Source organism: Pleurodeles waltl, chromosome 5 (genome assembly GCF_031143425.1).
Source record: "Pleurodeles waltl isolate 20211129_DDA chromosome 5, aPleWal1.hap1.20221129, whole genome shotgun sequence".
In the NCBI taxonomy this organism is placed as follows: Eukaryota; Metazoa; Chordata; class Amphibia; order Caudata; family Salamandridae; genus Pleurodeles; species Pleurodeles waltl.
Window position 1 is genome coordinate 23,283,614 of NC_090444.1, and position 18,233 is coordinate 23,301,846.

The following is an 18,233-nucleotide window of genomic DNA, read 5'->3' on the forward strand; positions in this document are numbered from 1 at the left end:
AGCATAACCACTGAGGTTCTGATTAGCAGAGCCTCAGTGAGACAGTTAGTCACTACACAGGTAACACATTCAGGCACACTTATGAGCACTGGGGCCCTGGAGAACAGGGTCCCAGTGACACATACAACTAAAACAACATATATACATTGAAAAAAGGGGGTAACATGCCAGGCAAGATGGTACTTTCCTGCAGTGGCACAGCAGACCTGTCCCACACTAGAGGGTCTAAGATAGCAAGCTGTCAAACAAGCAAATGGGGATGTCAGTGACTCTCACAGAGTTTACTGGGAGGACAACCTCTTGTACACTGAAGCAAGGGATCCAAAACCTGGAGTTGCCAGGAGATTGGTGATTCCTCAGCAGTACAGAAAGTTCCTCCTAACTCTTGCTCACGACATTCCCTTAGCTGGACATTTGGGGCAAATGAAAACTTGGGACAGGCTTGTTCCCCTGTTTCATTGGCCTAGAATGTCAGAGGACACAAAGGAATTTTGCAAGTCCTGTGAAACCTGTCAAGCCAGTGGCAAGACAGGTGGCACTCCAAAGGCACCCCTGATTCCACTGCCTGTGGTTGGGGTTCCCTTTGAAAGGGTAGGGGTTGACATAGTTGGCCCTCTTGACCCTCCTGCTGCTTCAGGCAATAGGATTATCTTGGTGGTAGTGGACCATGCCACTAGATATCCTGAAGCAATTCCTCTTAGGACCACTACAGCTCCTGCAGTGGCAAAGGCCCTCGTGGGAATTTTTTCCAGGGTGGGCTTCCCAAATGAGGTGGTATCAGACAGAGGAAGCAATTTCATGTCTGCTTACTTAAAGGCCATTTGGAAAGAGTGTGGTGTAACATACAAGTTCACTACACCCTATCATCCACAAACAAATGGACTGGTAGAGAGATTTAACAAAACTCTCAAAGGCATGATTATGGGTCTCCCTGAAAAACTCTGCAGGAGATGGGATATCCTGTTACCATGCCTCCTTTTTGCTTACAGGGAGGTACCCCAGAAAGGAGTGGGCTTCAGCCCCTTTGAACTCCTCTTTGGACACCCTGTGAGAGGTCCACTAACACTTGTTAAGGAGGGTTGGGAACAACCTTTAAAAGCTCCAAAGCAAGACATAGTGGATTATGTACTTGGCCTCAGATCAAGGATGGCTGAGTACATGAAAAAGGCCAGTAAAAACCTTCAGGCCAGCCAAGAGCTCCAGAAGCAATGGCATGACCAGAAGGCTGTTTTGGTTCAGTATCAACCAGGGCAGAAAGTGTGGGTCTTGGAGCCTGTGGCCCCAAGAGCACTCCAAGATAAATGGAGTGGACCCCACACAATTGTTGAGAAAAAGGGTGAAGTCACCTACTTAGTTGACTTAGGCACTGCCAGGAGTCCCCTTAGGGTGCTCCATGTCAATCGCCTGAAACCCTACTATGACAGGGCTGATCTCACCCTGCTCATGGCAACTGATGAGGGACAGTAAGAAGAGAGTGACCCTCTCCCTGATCTCTTCTCTTCCACAGAACAAGATGCTCTCGTGGAAGGTGTTGTACTGGCAGATTGTCTTACTGCTGAGCAGAAAGACCACTGCATAAATCTCCTGGGTCAGTTTTCTGAACTCTTCTCTACTGTGCCTGGTACCACTTCTTCGTGTGAGCACACTATAGATACTGGAGACAGCTTGCCTGTCAAAAGTAAGATCTATAGGCAGCCTGACCATGTCAGAGACTGCATAAAGCAAGAGGTGCAGAAAATGCTAGAACTGGGAGTGGTTGAGCACTCTGAAAGTCCATGGGCTTCTCCTGTGGTACTTGTACCAAAACCTCATTCCAAAGGTGGAAAGAAGGAAATGTGGTTTTGTGTAGACTACAGAGGTCTCAACCAGGTAACCAAAACTGACGCTTACCCTATACCCAGGGCAGATGAGCTCATAGATACACTGGCATCTGCCAAGTATCTAAGCACTTTTGATTTGACTGCAGGGTATTGGCAGATCAAGTTATCAGAAGATGCAAAAGCTAAAACTGCATTTTCAACCATTGGAGGCCATTACCAATTCACAGGAATGCCTTTTGGATTGAAAAATGCACCTGCCACTTTTCAAAGGTTGGTGAATACAGTCCTGCAAGGGCTGGAAGCTTTTAGTGCAGCATATTTGGACGATATAGCTGTCTTTATCTCCAGTTGGGATGATCACCTGGTCCACCTATGGAAAGTTAGTGACCTATGTGTAGTGCACGCGTGTAATGGTGTCCCCGCACTCACAAAGTCTGGGGAATTTGCCCTGAACGATGTGGGAGCACCTTGGCTAGTGCCAGGGTGCCCACACACTAAGTAACTTAGCACCCAACCTTTACTAAGTAAAGGTTAGACATATAGGTGACTTATAAGTTACTTAAGTGCAGTGAAAATGGCTGTGAAATAATGTGTGCATTATTTCACTCAGGCTGCAGTGGCAGGCCTGTGTAAAGAAATGCTGCAGCCTATAGGGATCTCCTGGAACCCCAATACCCTGGTGCCCCAGTGCGCATAAGTGTGTCATGTATGTGTTACCTGTGTTAGTGACCAATTTCACCAATTTACATTGGCATACTGGAACACCCTTATAATTCCTAGTATATGGTACTAAGGTACCCAGGGTATTGGGATTCCAGGAGATCCCTATGGGCTGCAGCATTTCTTTTGCCACCCATAGGGAGGTCTGACAATTCTTACACAGGCCTGCCAGAGCAGCCTGAGTGAAATAACGTCCACGTTATTTCACAGCCATTTACCACTGCACTTAAGTAACTTATAAGTCACTTATATGTCTAACCTTTACCTGGTAAAGGTTGGGTGCTAAGTTACTTATGGGGTCATTCTGACCCTGGCGGCCGGTGGCCGCCAGGGCCACCGACCACGGGAGCACCGCCAACAGGCTGGCGGTGCTCCCACGAGCATTCTGACCGCGGCGGTTCAGCCGCGGTCAGAAGCGGCAAGTCGGCGGGCTCCCGCCGACTTACCGCTGCTCGGGGGAATCCTTCATGGCGGCGGAGCGCGCTCCGCCGCCATGAGGATTCTGACAGCCCCTACCGCCATCCTGTTCATGGCGGGAAAGCCGCCATGAACAGGATGGCGGTAGGGGGTGCCGCGGGGCCCCTGGGGGCCCCTGCCGTGCCCATGCCAATGGCATGGGCACGGCAGGGGCCCCCGTAAGAGGGCCCCAAAAAGTATTTCAGTGTCTGCCTTGCAGACACTGAAATACGCAACGGGTGCAACTGCACCCGTCGCACCCCTGCAACTACGCCGGCTCAATTCTGAGCCGGCGTCCTCGTTGCAGGGGCATTTCCTCTGGGCCGGCGGGCGCTCTCTTGGAGAGCGCCCGCCGGCCCAGAGGAAATGTCTGAATGTCCGCCGCGGTCTTTTGACCGCGGTGCGGTCATTTGGCGGCGGTACTATGGCGGACGGCCTCCGCCGTCCGCCATAGTAAGAATCACCCCCTTAGTGTGTGGGCACCCTGGCACTAGCCAAGGTGCTCCCACATTGTTCAGGGCAAATTCCCCAGACTTTGTGAGTGTGGGGACACCATTACACGCGTGCACTATACATATGTCACGACATATGTATAGCGTCACAATGGTAGCTCCGAACATGGCCATGTAACATGTCTAAGATCATGGAATTGCATCCCCCGAGTCTCTAGCACAGACCCGGGTACTACCAAACTGCCTTTCCCGGGGTTTCACTACAGCTGCTGCCATCCCCTCAGACATGTTTCTGCCCTCCTGGGGTCCAGCCAGGCTTGGCCCAGGAAGGCAGAACAAAGGACTTCCTCAGAGAGAGGGTGTTACACCCTCTCCCTTTGGAAAAAGGTGTCAGAGCTGGGGAGGAGTAGCCTCCCCCAGCCTCTGGAAATGATTTGATGGGCACAGATGGTGCCCATCTCTGCATAAGCCAGTCTGCACCGGTTCAGGGATCCCTCAGCCCTCCTCTGGCGCGAAACTGGACAAAGGAAAGGGGAGTGACCACTCCCCTGAACTGCACCTCCCCTTGGAGGTGCCCAGAGCTCCTCCAGTGTGCTCCAGACCTCTGCAATCTTGGAAACAGAGGTGCTGCTGGCACACTGGACTGCTCTGAATGGCCAGTGCCAGCTGGTGACGTCAGAGACTCCTTCTGATAGGCTCCTTCAGGTGTTGCTAGCCTATCCTCTCTCCTAAGTAGCCAAACCTCCTTTTCTGGCTATTTAGGGTCTCTGCTTTGGGGAATTATTTAGATAACGAATGCAAGAGCTCATCAGAGTTCCTCTGCATCTCTCTCTTCACCTTCTGGCAAGGAATCGACTGCTGACCGCGCTGGAAGCCTGCAAAACTGCAACAAAGTAGCAAAGACGACTACTGCGACCTTGTAACGCTGATCCTGCCGCCTTCTCGACTGTTTTCCTGGTGGTGCATGCTGTGGTGGTAGTCTGCCTCCTCTCTGCACTAGAAGCTCCGAAGAAATCTCCCGTGGGTCGACAGAATCTTCCCCCTGCAACCGCAGGCATCAAAGAGCTGCATCACCGGTCCTCTGGGTCTCCTCTCAGCACGATGAGCGAGATCCCTTGAACTCAGCAACTCTGTCCAAGTGACTCCCACAGTCCAGTGACTCTTCAGTCCAAGTTTGGTGGAGGTAAGCCCTTGCCTCCCCACGCTAGACTGCATTGCTGGGAACCGCGTGTTTTGCAGCTGCTCCGGCTCCTGTGCACTGTAGGAGGCTGGACTGGCTTGTAGTGGGTACCAAGAGGTACTTACACCTTGCACCAGACCATGGTATCCCTTATTAGTGTAGAGGGGTGTCTAGTAAAGCTCCTACTGTACCACTGGTGTCATGTGCACAATATCATAAGAAAACACAATACACAGAAGTACTAAAAATAAAGGTACTTTATTTTTATGACAATATGCCAAGAGTATCTCTGTGAGTACCCTCATTATGAGGGTAAGTTATATACACAAGATATAAGTACACAAACCAAAATTATGCAGGTAATAGCAAGAAAAGTAATGCAAACAATGTAGGATTCCAGTAGATTGCAATAGGAGCACATAGGTATAGGGGCAACACAAACCATATACTCCAAAAGTGGAATGCGAACCACGAATGGACCCCAAACCTATGTGAGCTTGTAGAGGGTCGCTGGGACTGTAAGAAAACAGTGAGGGTTAGAAAAATAGCCCACCCCAAGACCCTGAAAGGTAGGTGTAAAGGGCACCTACTGCCCCCAGAGGGCACAGGAGTCGTGATTGGCAGTTTTTGCAGGAAGAACAAACACCAGCAATGCAAAAGCAGTGGATTTCCAGACCTGAGTACCTGTAAGACAAGGGGACCAAGTCGAATAGTCGCGACAGTGTCGAGAGTGGGCAGGAGCTCAGGAAATGCCAGCTGAGGGTGCAAGGAAGCTGTCACCGGTTGGAAGAAGCTTGGAGTTCTGCAAGAAAGAAGAGAGCTAGGGACTTCTCCTTTGGAAGAAGGATCTCGCACGTCACGATGAATCTTTCAGATGTGTTCCCACGCAGAAAGACTGCAAGCAAGCCTTGCTAGCTGCAAGGGTCGCGGTAGAAAATTTGGGGTGCTGCTGTGGCCCAGGAGGGACCAGGATGTCACCACTTAGATGAGGAGACAGATGGGACGTCCAGCAACTCAGGGAGCCCTCACAGAAGCAGGCAGCACCAGCAGAAGTACCTGAACAGGCACTTAGAAGAAAAGTGAACCGGAGTCCACCTGAAGTCACAAAAGTGAGTCCCACAATGCCAGAGTACAACTCAGAAGGTTGTGCATTGCAGGAAGAAGTGTCGGGTACCCAGGCTTGGCTGTGCACGAAGGAAATCCTAGAAGAGTGCACAGGAGCCGGAGCAGCTGCAAATCACGTGGTACCCAGCAATGCAGTCTAACGTGGGGAGGCAAGGACTTACCTCCACCAAACTTGGACTGAAAAGTCACTGGACTGTGGGAGTCACTTGGACAGAGTTGCTGAGTTCCAGGGACCACGCTCGTCGTGCTGAGAGAGGACCCAGAGGCACAGTGATACAGTTTGTTGGTGCCTGCGGTTGCAGATGGAAGATTCCGTTGACCCATGGGAGATTTCTTCAGAGCTCCTGGTGCAGGGAGGAGGCAGGCTACCCCCAGAGCATGCACCACCTGGAAACAGTCGAGAAAGCCGGCAGGATGAAGCGATACAAGGTTGCTAGTAGTCATCTTGCTACTTTGTTGCGGTTTTGCAGGCATCCTGAGCAGTCAGCAGTCGATCCTTTGGCAGAAGGTGAAGAGGGAGATGCAGAGGAACCCTGGTGAGCTCTTGCATTCATTATCTGAAGAATTCCCCAAAGCAGAGACCCTAAATAGCCAGAAAAGGAGGTTTGGCTACCAAGGTAGGAGGATTGGCTACCAAGAGACATAAGAGCCTATCAGAAGGAGCCTCTGACGTCACCTGCTGGCACTGGCCACTCAGAGTAGTCCAGTGTGCCAGCAACACATCTGAATCCAAGATGGCAGAGGTCTGGGGCACACTGGAGGAGCTCTGGGCACCTCCTCTGGGAGGTGCAGGTCAGGGGAGTGGTCACTCCCCTTTCCTTTGTCCAGTTTTGCGCCAGAGCAGGGCTGGGGGATCCCTGAACCGGTGTAGACTGACTTATGCAGAGATAGGCAGCATCTGTGCCCATCAAAGCATTTCTAGAGGCTGGAGGAGGCTACTCCTCCCCAGCCTTTCTCACCTTTTCCAAAGGGAGAGGGTGTAACACCCTCTCTCTGAGGAAGTCCATTGTTCTGCCTTCCTGGGCTAGCGCTGCCTGGACCCCTGGGGCGCAGAAACCAGTCTGAGGGGTTGGCAGCAGCAGCAGCTGCAGTGAAACCCCTGAAAGGCAGTTTGGCATGATCTTAGACATGTTACATGGCCATGTTCGGATTTACCATTGTGACGCTACACATAGGTAGTGACCTATGTGTAGGACACGCATGTAATGATGTCCCCGCACTCAAAAAGTCAGCGGAAATTGCCCTGAGCAATGTGGGGGCACCTTGGCTAGTGCCAGGGTGCCCACACACTAAGTAGCTTTGCACCAAACCTTCACCAGGTGAAGGTTAGATATATAGGTGACTTATAAGTTACTTATGCGCAGTTTAAAATGGTTGTGAAATAATGTGGGCAATATTTAACTCAGGCTTCAGTGGCGGGCCTGTGTAAGAATTGTCAGAGCTCCCCATGGGTGGCAAAAGAAATGCTGCATCCCATAGGGATCTCCTGGAATCCCAATACCCTGGGTACCTCAGTACCATATACTAGGGAATTATATGGGTGTACCAGTATGCCAATGTGAATTGGTAAATTTAGTCACTAGCCTGTTAGTGACAAATTTGGAAAGCAGAGAGAGCATAACCACTGAGTTTCTGGTTAGCAGAGCCTCAGTGAGACAGTTAGGCATCACACAGGGAACACATATAGGCCACAAACTTATGAGCACTGGGGTCCTGGCTAGCAGGGTCCCAGTGACACATCACAAACATACTGACAACATAGGGTTTTCACTATGAGCACTGGGCCCTGGCTAGCAGGATCCCAGTGAGACAGTGAAAGCACCCTGACATATACTCACAAACGGGCCAAAAGTGGGGGTAACAAGGCTAGAAAGAGGCTACTTTCTCAGAACTGCCAAGTTCCAAATTTGGGCCATAGTGTGCACAGAGTCCAGGGCTTCCCCAGAGGCTTAACAGATACTAAAGTAGATAATACTAATGCTCTCTTTTGTGGTAGTGTGGTCGAGCAGTTAGGCTTATCAGAAGGTAGTACAAAGCATTTGTTGTACACACACAGGCAATAATTGAAGCACACACTCAATGATTAACTCCAGGGCAATTGTTTTTATATAGCTAAAATATATTTTGTTACTTTATTTCTAGAACGACAAGTTTCAAGTTGCAGGTAAGTACATTTGCAAGTAAGTATCCAACATATGAATCAACACCACTTTGTTTCAGTTTGGCAAGTTAAATGTTTTTTAAGAAAATAGGAAATATCTGTTTTAAAAGTTGACGTTGCAATTTTCAGAAACAGTTCTAGGGGGGAAGAAATGTTAGTACAGTTTTGAGGTAAGTACAAGGCGTACAGTTCCAGTCTCCGGGGGTTAGGATGTCCACAAATTGGGGTTCAAGTTAACCCCAAACACCCACCACCAGCAACACGGGACCGGCCGAGTGCAGAGGTCAACGTTGATGTAGCTTTAAAATGGGCTCCTATGGTGACTGGAGGCACTCGGAATCAGGCCTTTTTCCAGGTAAGTACCCGTGTCTTCAGAGGGCAGACGTGGGGGGTTTCGGTGAGCACCAAATACACACCCTCAGCAGCACAGGGGGAACCAGGTGCAGGGTACAAACACAGCTTTGGGCTGACAATGCTTTTCAATAGGGGGAACCCAGGGGTCACAAAGATGCCGCAGGCTAGGCCCAGGGGGTCAGTTCTGGAAAACCACAGGCTGGACAAGTAGGAGTGCCGCCTGCTGAATGTTGCTGGATCATTGGCTGGATTCCCAAAGGCCAGGGGGCTGTGGGGGCAGGGGTGCCTTTAGGTGTCGGGAATCTTCATCCGGTTCTCTCTCAGTCAGGGGGGTCATCCGGATTTAGGCTGCAGGCGTCACCATGTTGGACAGGAGGGGTCAACCCAGGGTGGACACTAGGTCAAAATCGCCTGCGGACCAGCTCTAGTTAGTTGGGCCACCTGGACACAGGCCGGGGGCATCAGATGCAGAGTAGGCAGGACTCGCGGATCTGGGGAGGTTCTGGAGTGCTTTGTTGGAGTTTCTTTCTGGACAGGGCTGCTGTCCACAGGAGATCTTGGTCCTCTGGGGTGCAAGGAGTCCTCTTGAGGCTTTTAAGAGGTTGCTGGTCCTGCAGGATGCATCGCCATTTTGTAGCAGGGCTTCAGAAGCTGGAGACAGGCCTGTAGGGCTGGGACCAAGTCAATTGGAGTCTTCAGTCTTCTCTGCTGGGGGTCAGCTTAGCAGTCCTTCTTTCATCATGAGGATGCCAGCAATTTGATGAGCTAGGTTCAGGGGAGCCCTTAAATCTTGGATTTAGGGGTGTTACATGTGTCAGAGGGCAGTAGCCAATGGCTACTGTCCCTGTGGGTGACTACACCCATTCCGGTGTCCACTCCCTTAGGGGAGGGGGATACAGATCTAACCCTATTGGTCCCTGTCCTCCAAACCAAGATGGAGGATTTTGCAAAGAGGGGGTCACTTCAGCTCTGGGCACCTTAGGGGTGGTCCTAGCTGAAGTGGTCACTCCTCCTTGTTTTTCCTAAGTTTCCCGTTGGACGTGCCAGCAAAAGTGAGGCTTTTTCCGGGGGGAGGGAGGAAGTGGGGTATACATCTCCACTAGCTGGAGTGCCCTGGGGCATTGTAACAAGAGGTCTGAGCCTTTACTCTCACCGCCAGGTGTTGCAGATCCTGAAGGGGGGAGGTGTGAAGCTTCGTTTTTGGCTACAGAGGCTCTCACCCCATGGGGCAGAAACTTGTCTGGAAGTGGCAGGCTGGCACAGACCGGTCAGTCCTGCACTACACATTTGGCTAAAAAACAGGGGGCATCTCTAAGATGCCTTCTGGGTGCTTTTTTCAATAAATCCAACACTGGCATCAGTGTGGGTTTATTGTGCTGAGAAGTTTGATACCAAACTTCCCATATTTCAGTGAAGCCATTATGGAGCTGAAAAGGTCATAATGAAAGCCTCCCAGCCCATATACTCAGTACGGCCACACTGCACTTACAATGTCTAAGAATGGACTTAAACACTGTAGTGGCATATTGTTCATGCAGCTATACCCTCACCCGTGGTATAGTGCACCCTGCCTTAGGGTTGTAAGGCCTGCTAGAGGAGTGACTTACCTATGTCACAGGCAGAGGTTTGTTGGTATGGCACCCTGAGAGGGGTGCCATGTCGACTTTGTCTTGTTCTCCTCACTGGCACACACAAGCTGCAATGGCAGTGTGCATGTGCTTGGTCAGGGGTCCCCCAGGGTGGCATAATACATGCTGCAGCCCTTGGGGACCTTCCGTGGCCACAGGGCCCTTGGTACCACTGGTACCTTTTACAAGTGACTTAGCTGTGTGCCAGAGGTGTGCCTACTGTGGAAGCAATGGTATATTGTTAGGGAAAGAACACTGGTGCTGAAGCCTGATCAGCAGGCTCCCAGTACACTCTGTCAAGTCAACATCAATATAAAGGCAAAGAGTGGGGGGTAATCATGCCAAAAGGGGCACTTTCCTACACATTCTGTTTAAGGTTTTGGTGGATACGTACTACCACACAATAGAGTCTGTCTAAGAATAAATCATGATGTCACATAAATGTTCATACTGATTCTGATTTACTTAAGTTGTCTTGATAGACTTAATATTAATAAGCTTCAATTTATTTTTCAGTGTTGGATCCTCGAATAAGCCAAGCAGTTCCAGGAGCTACTTCAGGTATGTAATGTTTCCACACAGGTGATAAATAGGATTTTGAACAGAGGGAAACGAGCACTGTCTTTGTTGGGAAAGGGGCTTTGCTGTGGAACATAAATGTACTCAGTGTCCTTTGTTGTGGGTGGCTGCTATGGACTGGAGCCTTCATGTGTGGATGTTGATGATGCTGAAGGGTGTGGAGGCTGGAGGTGTGCTGAAGAAGTTTATTCAAAGTCTAAATTATCCAGGTTTGAGGATGCAGACGGTTGAGATGGCCCTGAAGTAGAGGTGGTCCTTTAGGGAGGTTAGAAATTGTGGGTAACTCCGACATTAGCATTTTAAGTGTGCTTTTTGTTTGAGGCTTGAGATACAAAAATATAGAAAGTGGAGATATATATGGGGATTGGAAAAGCAGAGATTGACAGGGTTAGATATTCTGGTCTTAATTTACAAAGGTAACTTACACTTTTGATCAAATGTATGCTTAAGTGTAACCTTACTATTTGCACTTTTTCAGTAACTTATACTTTTGTAGCAATATACACTTTTGTAGTAACTTACACTGTTATAGTAAATCCAGCACTAGACTTCGCCTACCAGTGGTACTGCAACACCCTTCCATAGAAAACAATGGCAGTAGAAACCTAAAATAAAACCTCATAGGGAATAATGTTAAATTTAAAACATACTACATCTTTAAATGTTATTAAAAATAATGAAAGTACATTAAATTAATTCTATACTTCACTTTTAATAATTATTAATGTGCATTAAAATGTTTTTTTTCTACTGGTGGGATTTTATGTTTTAATTTAAACTTCAGAAAATGCAATAGTGTAGCATTTCTTATTTTGTTCTACTTTTAAAGTAAATACATAATATGAATTTACATTATTAGGTAAGATTAAAAAAATTAATTCGTATTTTCAAGGTAAATATTTTTTTTTAATTTCTCCTTAAATTTTACTGTGTGAAGACTCGGAGATCTCTGAATAGTAAAGACAGGGGAAATTTAAAAAATGTAAATAACTCTAAAATAAATATATAAGCATTGTAAGGTTAAATCCTAATGTAAATTCATTTTATTTATTTACTTTAAATGTAGAAGAAAATAGAAAATGCTACAGCACTACTAAGTTAATTTTAAAATTAAAACTTTAATTCATAGAGAAATATTATTTTAATTGAAAATCATTTTTCTGAAGGTTATATTAAAAAATACATTTACACCTGAAGAAAAACATGTTTTTAATGTGCAATAATAACTATTAACGTTATGTGTGAAATTAATTAAAGTTAATGTAATCATTTTTAATATAATAATGAAATGTTACATTATAGTACTTTCTAACTCAAAAGAAGGTTATGAGACTATCTTTATATATGTTTTAACACTAATTTATATTTATTTATATTTGTAGCTATTTTAAATAATGTCATTTAATTTAACATTATTTCTTATAGAGTTTTATTTTAAGTCCCTACCTCCATTACTTTCTATGGGAGGGAATTGCAGTACCAGTGGTTGGACGTGTGTAGTGCTAGACTTATTATAAAAGTGTAAGTTGCATGTGTAAGTAACTACAAAAGTGTAAGTTACTACAAAATTGTACGTTACATGTGTAAGTTACTACAAAAGTCTTAGTTACATATGTAAGTTACTATCGAAGTGCAGATTGTGAATGGCACTTTTTAGTAGGTTTTGTGGTACTTTTGCAGTACTCCAGAACTTATCTCAAAGTGCAGTGTGTGAATCAGGCCCTCTGAATCTCACTGCAATGTTGGTAAGGAAATCATACACATTAATGATGTACCAGCAGCTTTTGCCTCCATGGAACAATGCAAACATTTCAGAAATTAGTAGTAGGTGTGTTGGTAATATTGCAAACATCATCTTGATTACTGGAAATTTCTCTAATGTCTCTTACAGGCTTTTCTTGCTGAAGAGGCCTGCAGTAATGATGGGTGGAAACATTGTTCCACAAAATCTTTAGATATGTTTAAGATATTGTGAAATTGGCTGGCAGTAATAATAATACCGGGTTTTCAATTCCATAATATTTCAAGGCATGTCCCTGTTCCAGTTCTACATGAAAAATGGATGATGAACAGCTATGAGGCATTGTCAAAAGACATCTAAATAAATATTTTCCTCAATTTGAAGATATGAGTATTAATGTAACACCAGATGTCAGAGTCATATAACGCAATGCAACACATGTAGCTTCATAATCATAGCTTGGATGGGCTCATTACCCATCCTTAAAGCAGAATCAAACACAGCTGAAATACAACTGCAAAACAGTTTTCTTTTACTAGTCTGTAAATAGGACCATTTATTTGATGAGTCCAAAGTGCCCAGACAAGAAAGGATTAGACCTTGCTAATAAGCCAGTCCTTCCTTTTTCAAAATCTGGATTCAGTCCGTTTTGAGCTGACTGCCATAATGCATGAATTAATAAATGTAGAACTTAATTCCATAACATAACAAGAAATGCTTAGGTTTTGTGTGAATGATTTGGATGCAACCTTCAGTAGTGCTGGGTCTGTTGCATACTGTAGGAGGCTGGACTGGCTTGTAGTGAGTACCAAGGGGTACTTACACCTTGCACCAGGCCCAGGTATCCCTTATTAGTGTATAGGGTGTCTAGCAGCTTAGGCTGATAGATAATGGTAGCTTAGCAGAGCAGCTTAGGCTGAACTAGGAGACCAGTGAAGCTCCTACAGTACCACTAGTGTCACTTGCACAATATCATAAGAAAACACAATACACAGATATACTAAAAATAAAGGTACTTTATTTTTATGACAATATGCCAAAGTATCTCAGAGTGTACCGTCAGTATGAGGATAGCAAATATACACAAGATATATGTACACAATACCAAAAATATGCAGTATAGTCTTAGAAAACAGTGCAAACAATGTATAGTTACAATAGGATGCAATGGGGACACATAGGGATAGGGGCAACACAAACCATATACTCCAAAAGTGGAATGCGAACCACGAATGGACCCCAAACCTATGTGACCTTGTAGAGGGTCGCTGGGACTATTAGAAAATAGTTAGGGTTAGAAAAATAGCCCACCCCAAGACCCTGAAAAGTGAGTGCAAAGTGCACTAAAGTTCCCCAAAGGACAAAGAAGTCGTGATAGGGGAATTCTGCAGGAAAGACACAAACCAGCAATGCAACAACGATGGATTTCCAAATGAGGGTACCTGTGGAACAAGGGGACCAAGTCCAAAAGTCACAAGCAAGTCAGAGATGGGCAGATGCCCAGGAAATGCCAACGGTGGGTGCAAAGAAGCTGCTACTGGACAGTAGAAGCTGAGGATTCTGCAGGAACGACAAGGGCTAGAAACATCCCCTTTGGAGGATGGATCCCCCACGCCGTGGAGAGTCGTGCAGAAGTGTTTTCCTGTGGAAATACAGCCAACAAGCCTTGCTAGCTGCAAATCATGCGGTAAGGGTTTTTGCGTGTTGCTGTGGCCCAGGAGGGACCAGGATGTCGCCAATTGCGTCTGGCGACAGAGGGGGCGTCTAGCAAGATAAGGAGTCCTCTCAGAAGCAGGCAGCACCCGGAGAAGTGCTGGAACAGGCACTACGAAGAGGAGTGAAACGGTGCTCACCCGAAGTTGCACAAGAGAGTCCCACGCCGCCGGAGGACAACTCAGGAGGTCGTGCAATGCCGGTTAGAGTGCCGTGGACCCAGGCTTGGCTGTGCACAAAGGATTTCCGCCGGAAGTGCACAGAGGCCGGAGTAGCTGCAAAAGACGCGGTTCCCAGCAATGCAGTCTGGCGTGGGGAGGCAAGGACTTACCTCCACCAAACTTGGACTGAAGGGTCACTGGACTGTGGGAGTCACTTGGACAGAGTTGCTGGATTCAAGGGACCTCGCTTGTCGTGCTGAGAGGAGACCCAGAGTACCGGTAATGCAGTTCTTTGGTGCCTGCGGTTGCAGGGGGAAGATTCCGTCGACCCACGGGAGATTTCTTCGGAGCTTCTAGTGCAGAGAGGAGGCAGACTACCCCCACAGCATGCACCACCAGGAAAACAGTTGAGAAGGCGGCAGGATCAGCGTTACAGAGTTGCAGTAGTCGTCTTCGCTACTTTGTTGCAGTTTTGCAGGCTTCCAGCGCGGTCAGCAGTCGTTTCCTTGGCAGAAGGTGAAGAGAGAGATGCAGAGGAACTCTGATGAGCTCTTGCATTCGTTATCTAAGGAATTCCCCAAAGCAGAGACCCTAAATAGCCAGAAAAGAGGGTTTGGCTATCTAGGAGAGAGGTTAGGCTAGCAACACCTGAAGGAGCCTATCAGAAGGAGTCTCTGACGTCACCTGCTGGCCCTGGCCACTCAGAGCAGTCCAGTGTGCCAGCAGCACCTCTGTTTCCAAGATGGCAGAGGTCTGGAGCACACTGGAGGAGCTCTGGGCACCTCCCAGGGGAGGTGCAGGTCAGGGGAGTGGTCACTCCCCTTTCCTTTGTCCAGTTTCGCGCCAGAGCAGGGCTGAGGGGTAGACTGGCTTATGCAGAAATGGGCACCATCTGTGCCCATGAAAGCATTTCCAGAGGCTGGGGGAGGCTACTCCTCCCCTGCCTTCACACCTTTTTCCAAAGGGAGAGGGTGTAACACCCTCTCTCTGAGGAAGTCCTTTGTTCTGCCTTCCTGGGCCAAGCCTGGCTGGACCCCAGAAGGGCAGAAACCTGTCTGAGAGGTTGGCAGCAGCAGCAGCTGCAGTGAAACCCCTGAAAAGGCAGTTTGGCAGTACCCGGGTCTGTGCTACAGACCCGTGGGATTATGGGATTGTGCCAACAACGCCAGGATGGCATAGAGGGGGCAATTCCATGATCTTAGACATGTTACATGGCCATATTCGGAGTTACCATTGTGAAGCAACACATAGGTAGTGACCTATGGGTAGTGCACGCGTGTAATGGTGTCCCCGCACTCACAAAGTCTGGGGAATTTGCCCTGAACGATGTGGGAGCACCTTGGCTATTGCCAGGGTGCCCACACACTAAGTAACTTAGCACCCAACCTTTACTAAGTAAAGGTTAGACATATAGGTGACTTATAAGTTACTTAAGTGCAGTGAAAATGACTGTGAAATAATGTGTGCATTATTTCACTCAGGCTGCAGTGGCAGGCCTGTGTAAGAATTGTCAGAGCTCCCTATGGGTGGCAAAAGAAATGCTGCAGCCTATAGGGATCTCCTGGAACCCCAATACCCTGGGTACCTCAGTACCATATACTAGGGAATTATAAGGGTGTTCCAGTATGCCAATGTAAATTGGTGAAATTGGTCACTAGCCTGTTAGTGACAATTTGGAAAGAAATGAGAGAGCATAACCACTGAGGTTCTGGTTAGCAGAGCCTCAGTGAGACAGGTAGGCATCACACAGGGAACACATACATATAGGTCACAAACTTATGAGCACTGGGGTCCTGACTGTAGGAGGCTGGACTGGTTTGTAGTGAGTACCAAGGGGTACTTGCACCTTGCACCAGGCCCAGTTATCCCTTATTAGTGTATAGGGTGTCTAGCAGCTTAGGCTGATAGATAATGGTAGCTTAGCAGAGCAGCTTAGGCTGAACTAGGAGACGTGTGAAGCTACTACAGTACCACTTAGTGTCATATGCACAATATCATAAGAAAACACAATACACAGTTATACTAAAAATAAAGGTACTTTATTTTTATGACAATATGCCAAAGTATCTTAGAGTGTACCCTCAGTGAGAGGATAGGAAATATACACAAGATATATATACACAATAGCAAAAATATGCAGTATAGTCTTAGAAAACAGTGCAAACAATGTATAGTTACAATAGGATGCAATGGGGAAACATAGGGATAGGGGCAACACAAACCATATACTCCAGAAGTGGAATGCGAACCACGAATGGACCCCAAACCTATGTGACCTTGTAGAGGGTCGCTGGGACTATCAGAAAATAGTGAGAGTTAGAATAATAACCCTCCCCAAGACCCTGAAAAGTGAGTGCAAAGTGCACCAAAGTTCCCCTAAGGACAAAATAGTCGTGTTAGAGGGAAAATGCAAGGAAAACACAAATCAGCAATGCAACAACGATGGATTCCTGACTGAGGGTACCTGTGGAACAAGGGGACCAAGTCCAAAAGTCACAAGCAGCTCGGAGATGGGCAGATGCCCAAGAAATGCCAGCGGTTGGTGCAAAGAAGCTCTTACTAGGCTGAAGAACTGTGAATACTGCAGGAACGACAAGGGCTAGAGACTTCCCCTTTGGAGGATGGATCCCCCACGCCTTGGAGAGTCGTGCAGAAGTGTTTTCCCGCCGGATGGACGCCAACAAGCCTTGCTACACGCAAATCGTGCGTTTGGCGTTTTTGGACGCTGCTGGGGCCCAGGAGGGACCAGGAGGTCTCAAATTGGACCTGCAGAGAGAGGGGACGTCGAGCAAGACAAGGAGCCCTCACTGAAGCAGGTAGCACCCGGAGAAGTGCCAGAAACAGGCACTACGAGGATGCGTGAAACGGTGCTCGCCGAAGTTGCACAAAGGAGTCCCACGTCGCCGGAGACCAACTTAGAAAGTCGTGCAATGCAGGTTAGAGTGCCGTGGACCCAGGCTTGGCTGTGCACACAGGATTTCCGCCGGAAGTGCACAGGGGCCGGAGAAGCTTGCAAAGTCGCGGTTCCCAGCAATGCAGCCCAGCGAGGTGAGGCAAGGACTTACCTCCACCAAACTCGGGCTGAAGAGTCACTGGACTGTGGGAGTCACTTGGACGGTGTCGCTGGATTCGAGGGACCTCGCTCGTCGTGCTGAGAGGAGACCCAAGGGACCGGAGATGCAGCTTTTTGGTGCCTGCGGTTGCAGGGGGAAGATTCCGTCGACCCACGGGAGATTTCTTCGGAGCTTCTGGTGCAGAGAGGAGGCAGACTACCCCCACAGCATGCACAAGCAGGAAAACAGTCGAGAAGGCGGCAGGATCAGCGTTACAGAGTTGCAGTAGTCGTCTTTGCTACTATGTTGCAGGTTTGCAGGCTTCCAGCGCGGTCAGCGGTCGATTCCTTATCAGAAGGTGAAGAGGGAGATGCAGAGGAACTCGGCTGAGCTCATGCATTCGTTATCTGAAGTTTCCCCAGAGACAGAGACCCTAAATAGCCAGAAAAGAGGGTTTGGCTACTTAGGAGAGAGGATAGGCTACTAACACCTGAAGGAGCCTATCAGCAGGAGTCTCTGACGTCACCTGGTGGCACTGGCCACTCAGAGCAGTCCAGTGTGCCAGCAGCACCTCTGTTTCCAAGATGGCAGAGGTCTGGAGCACACTGGAGGAGCTCTGGACACCTCCCAGGGGAGGTGCAGGTCAGGGGAGTGGTCACTCCCCTTTCCTTTGTCCAGTTTCGCGCCAGAGCAGGGGCTAAGGGGTCCCTGAACCGGTGTAGACTGGCTTATGCAGAATTGGGCACCTCTGTGCCCAACAAAGCATTTCCAGAGGCTGGGGGAGGCTACTCCTCCCCTGCCTTCACACCATTTTCCAAAGGGAGAGGGTGTCACACCCTCTCTCAGAGGAAGTTCTTTGTTCTGCCATCCTGGGCCAGGCCTGGCTGGACCCCAGGAGGGCAGATGCCTGTCTGAGGGGTTGGCAGCAGCAGCAGCTGCAGTGAAACCCCAGGAAGGGCAGTTTGGCAGTACCAGGGTCTGTGCTACAGACCACTGGGATCATGGGATTGTGCCAACTATGCTAGGATGGCATAGAGGGGGCAATTCCATGATCATAGACATGTTACATGGCCATATTCGGAGTTACCAT

General features: G+C 48.1%; 1 protein-coding gene across 3 annotated transcripts in view; it reads left to right on the forward strand.

The window, feature by feature from the left end:
* Positions 1 to 18,233, forward strand: part of LOC138295305 (NACHT, LRR and PYD domains-containing protein 12-like) — a 543,642-nt gene that overhangs the window by 111,129 nt on the left and 414,280 nt on the right. For all 3 annotated transcript variants that reach the window (XM_069233518.1, XM_069233519.1, XM_069233520.1), the window contains one exon: positions 10,413 to 10,457. In XM_069233518.1, coding sequence (XP_069089619.1) covers positions 10,413 to 10,457 — 45 coding nt within the window. The remainder of the gene's footprint in view (positions 1 to 10,412; positions 10,458 to 18,233) is intronic.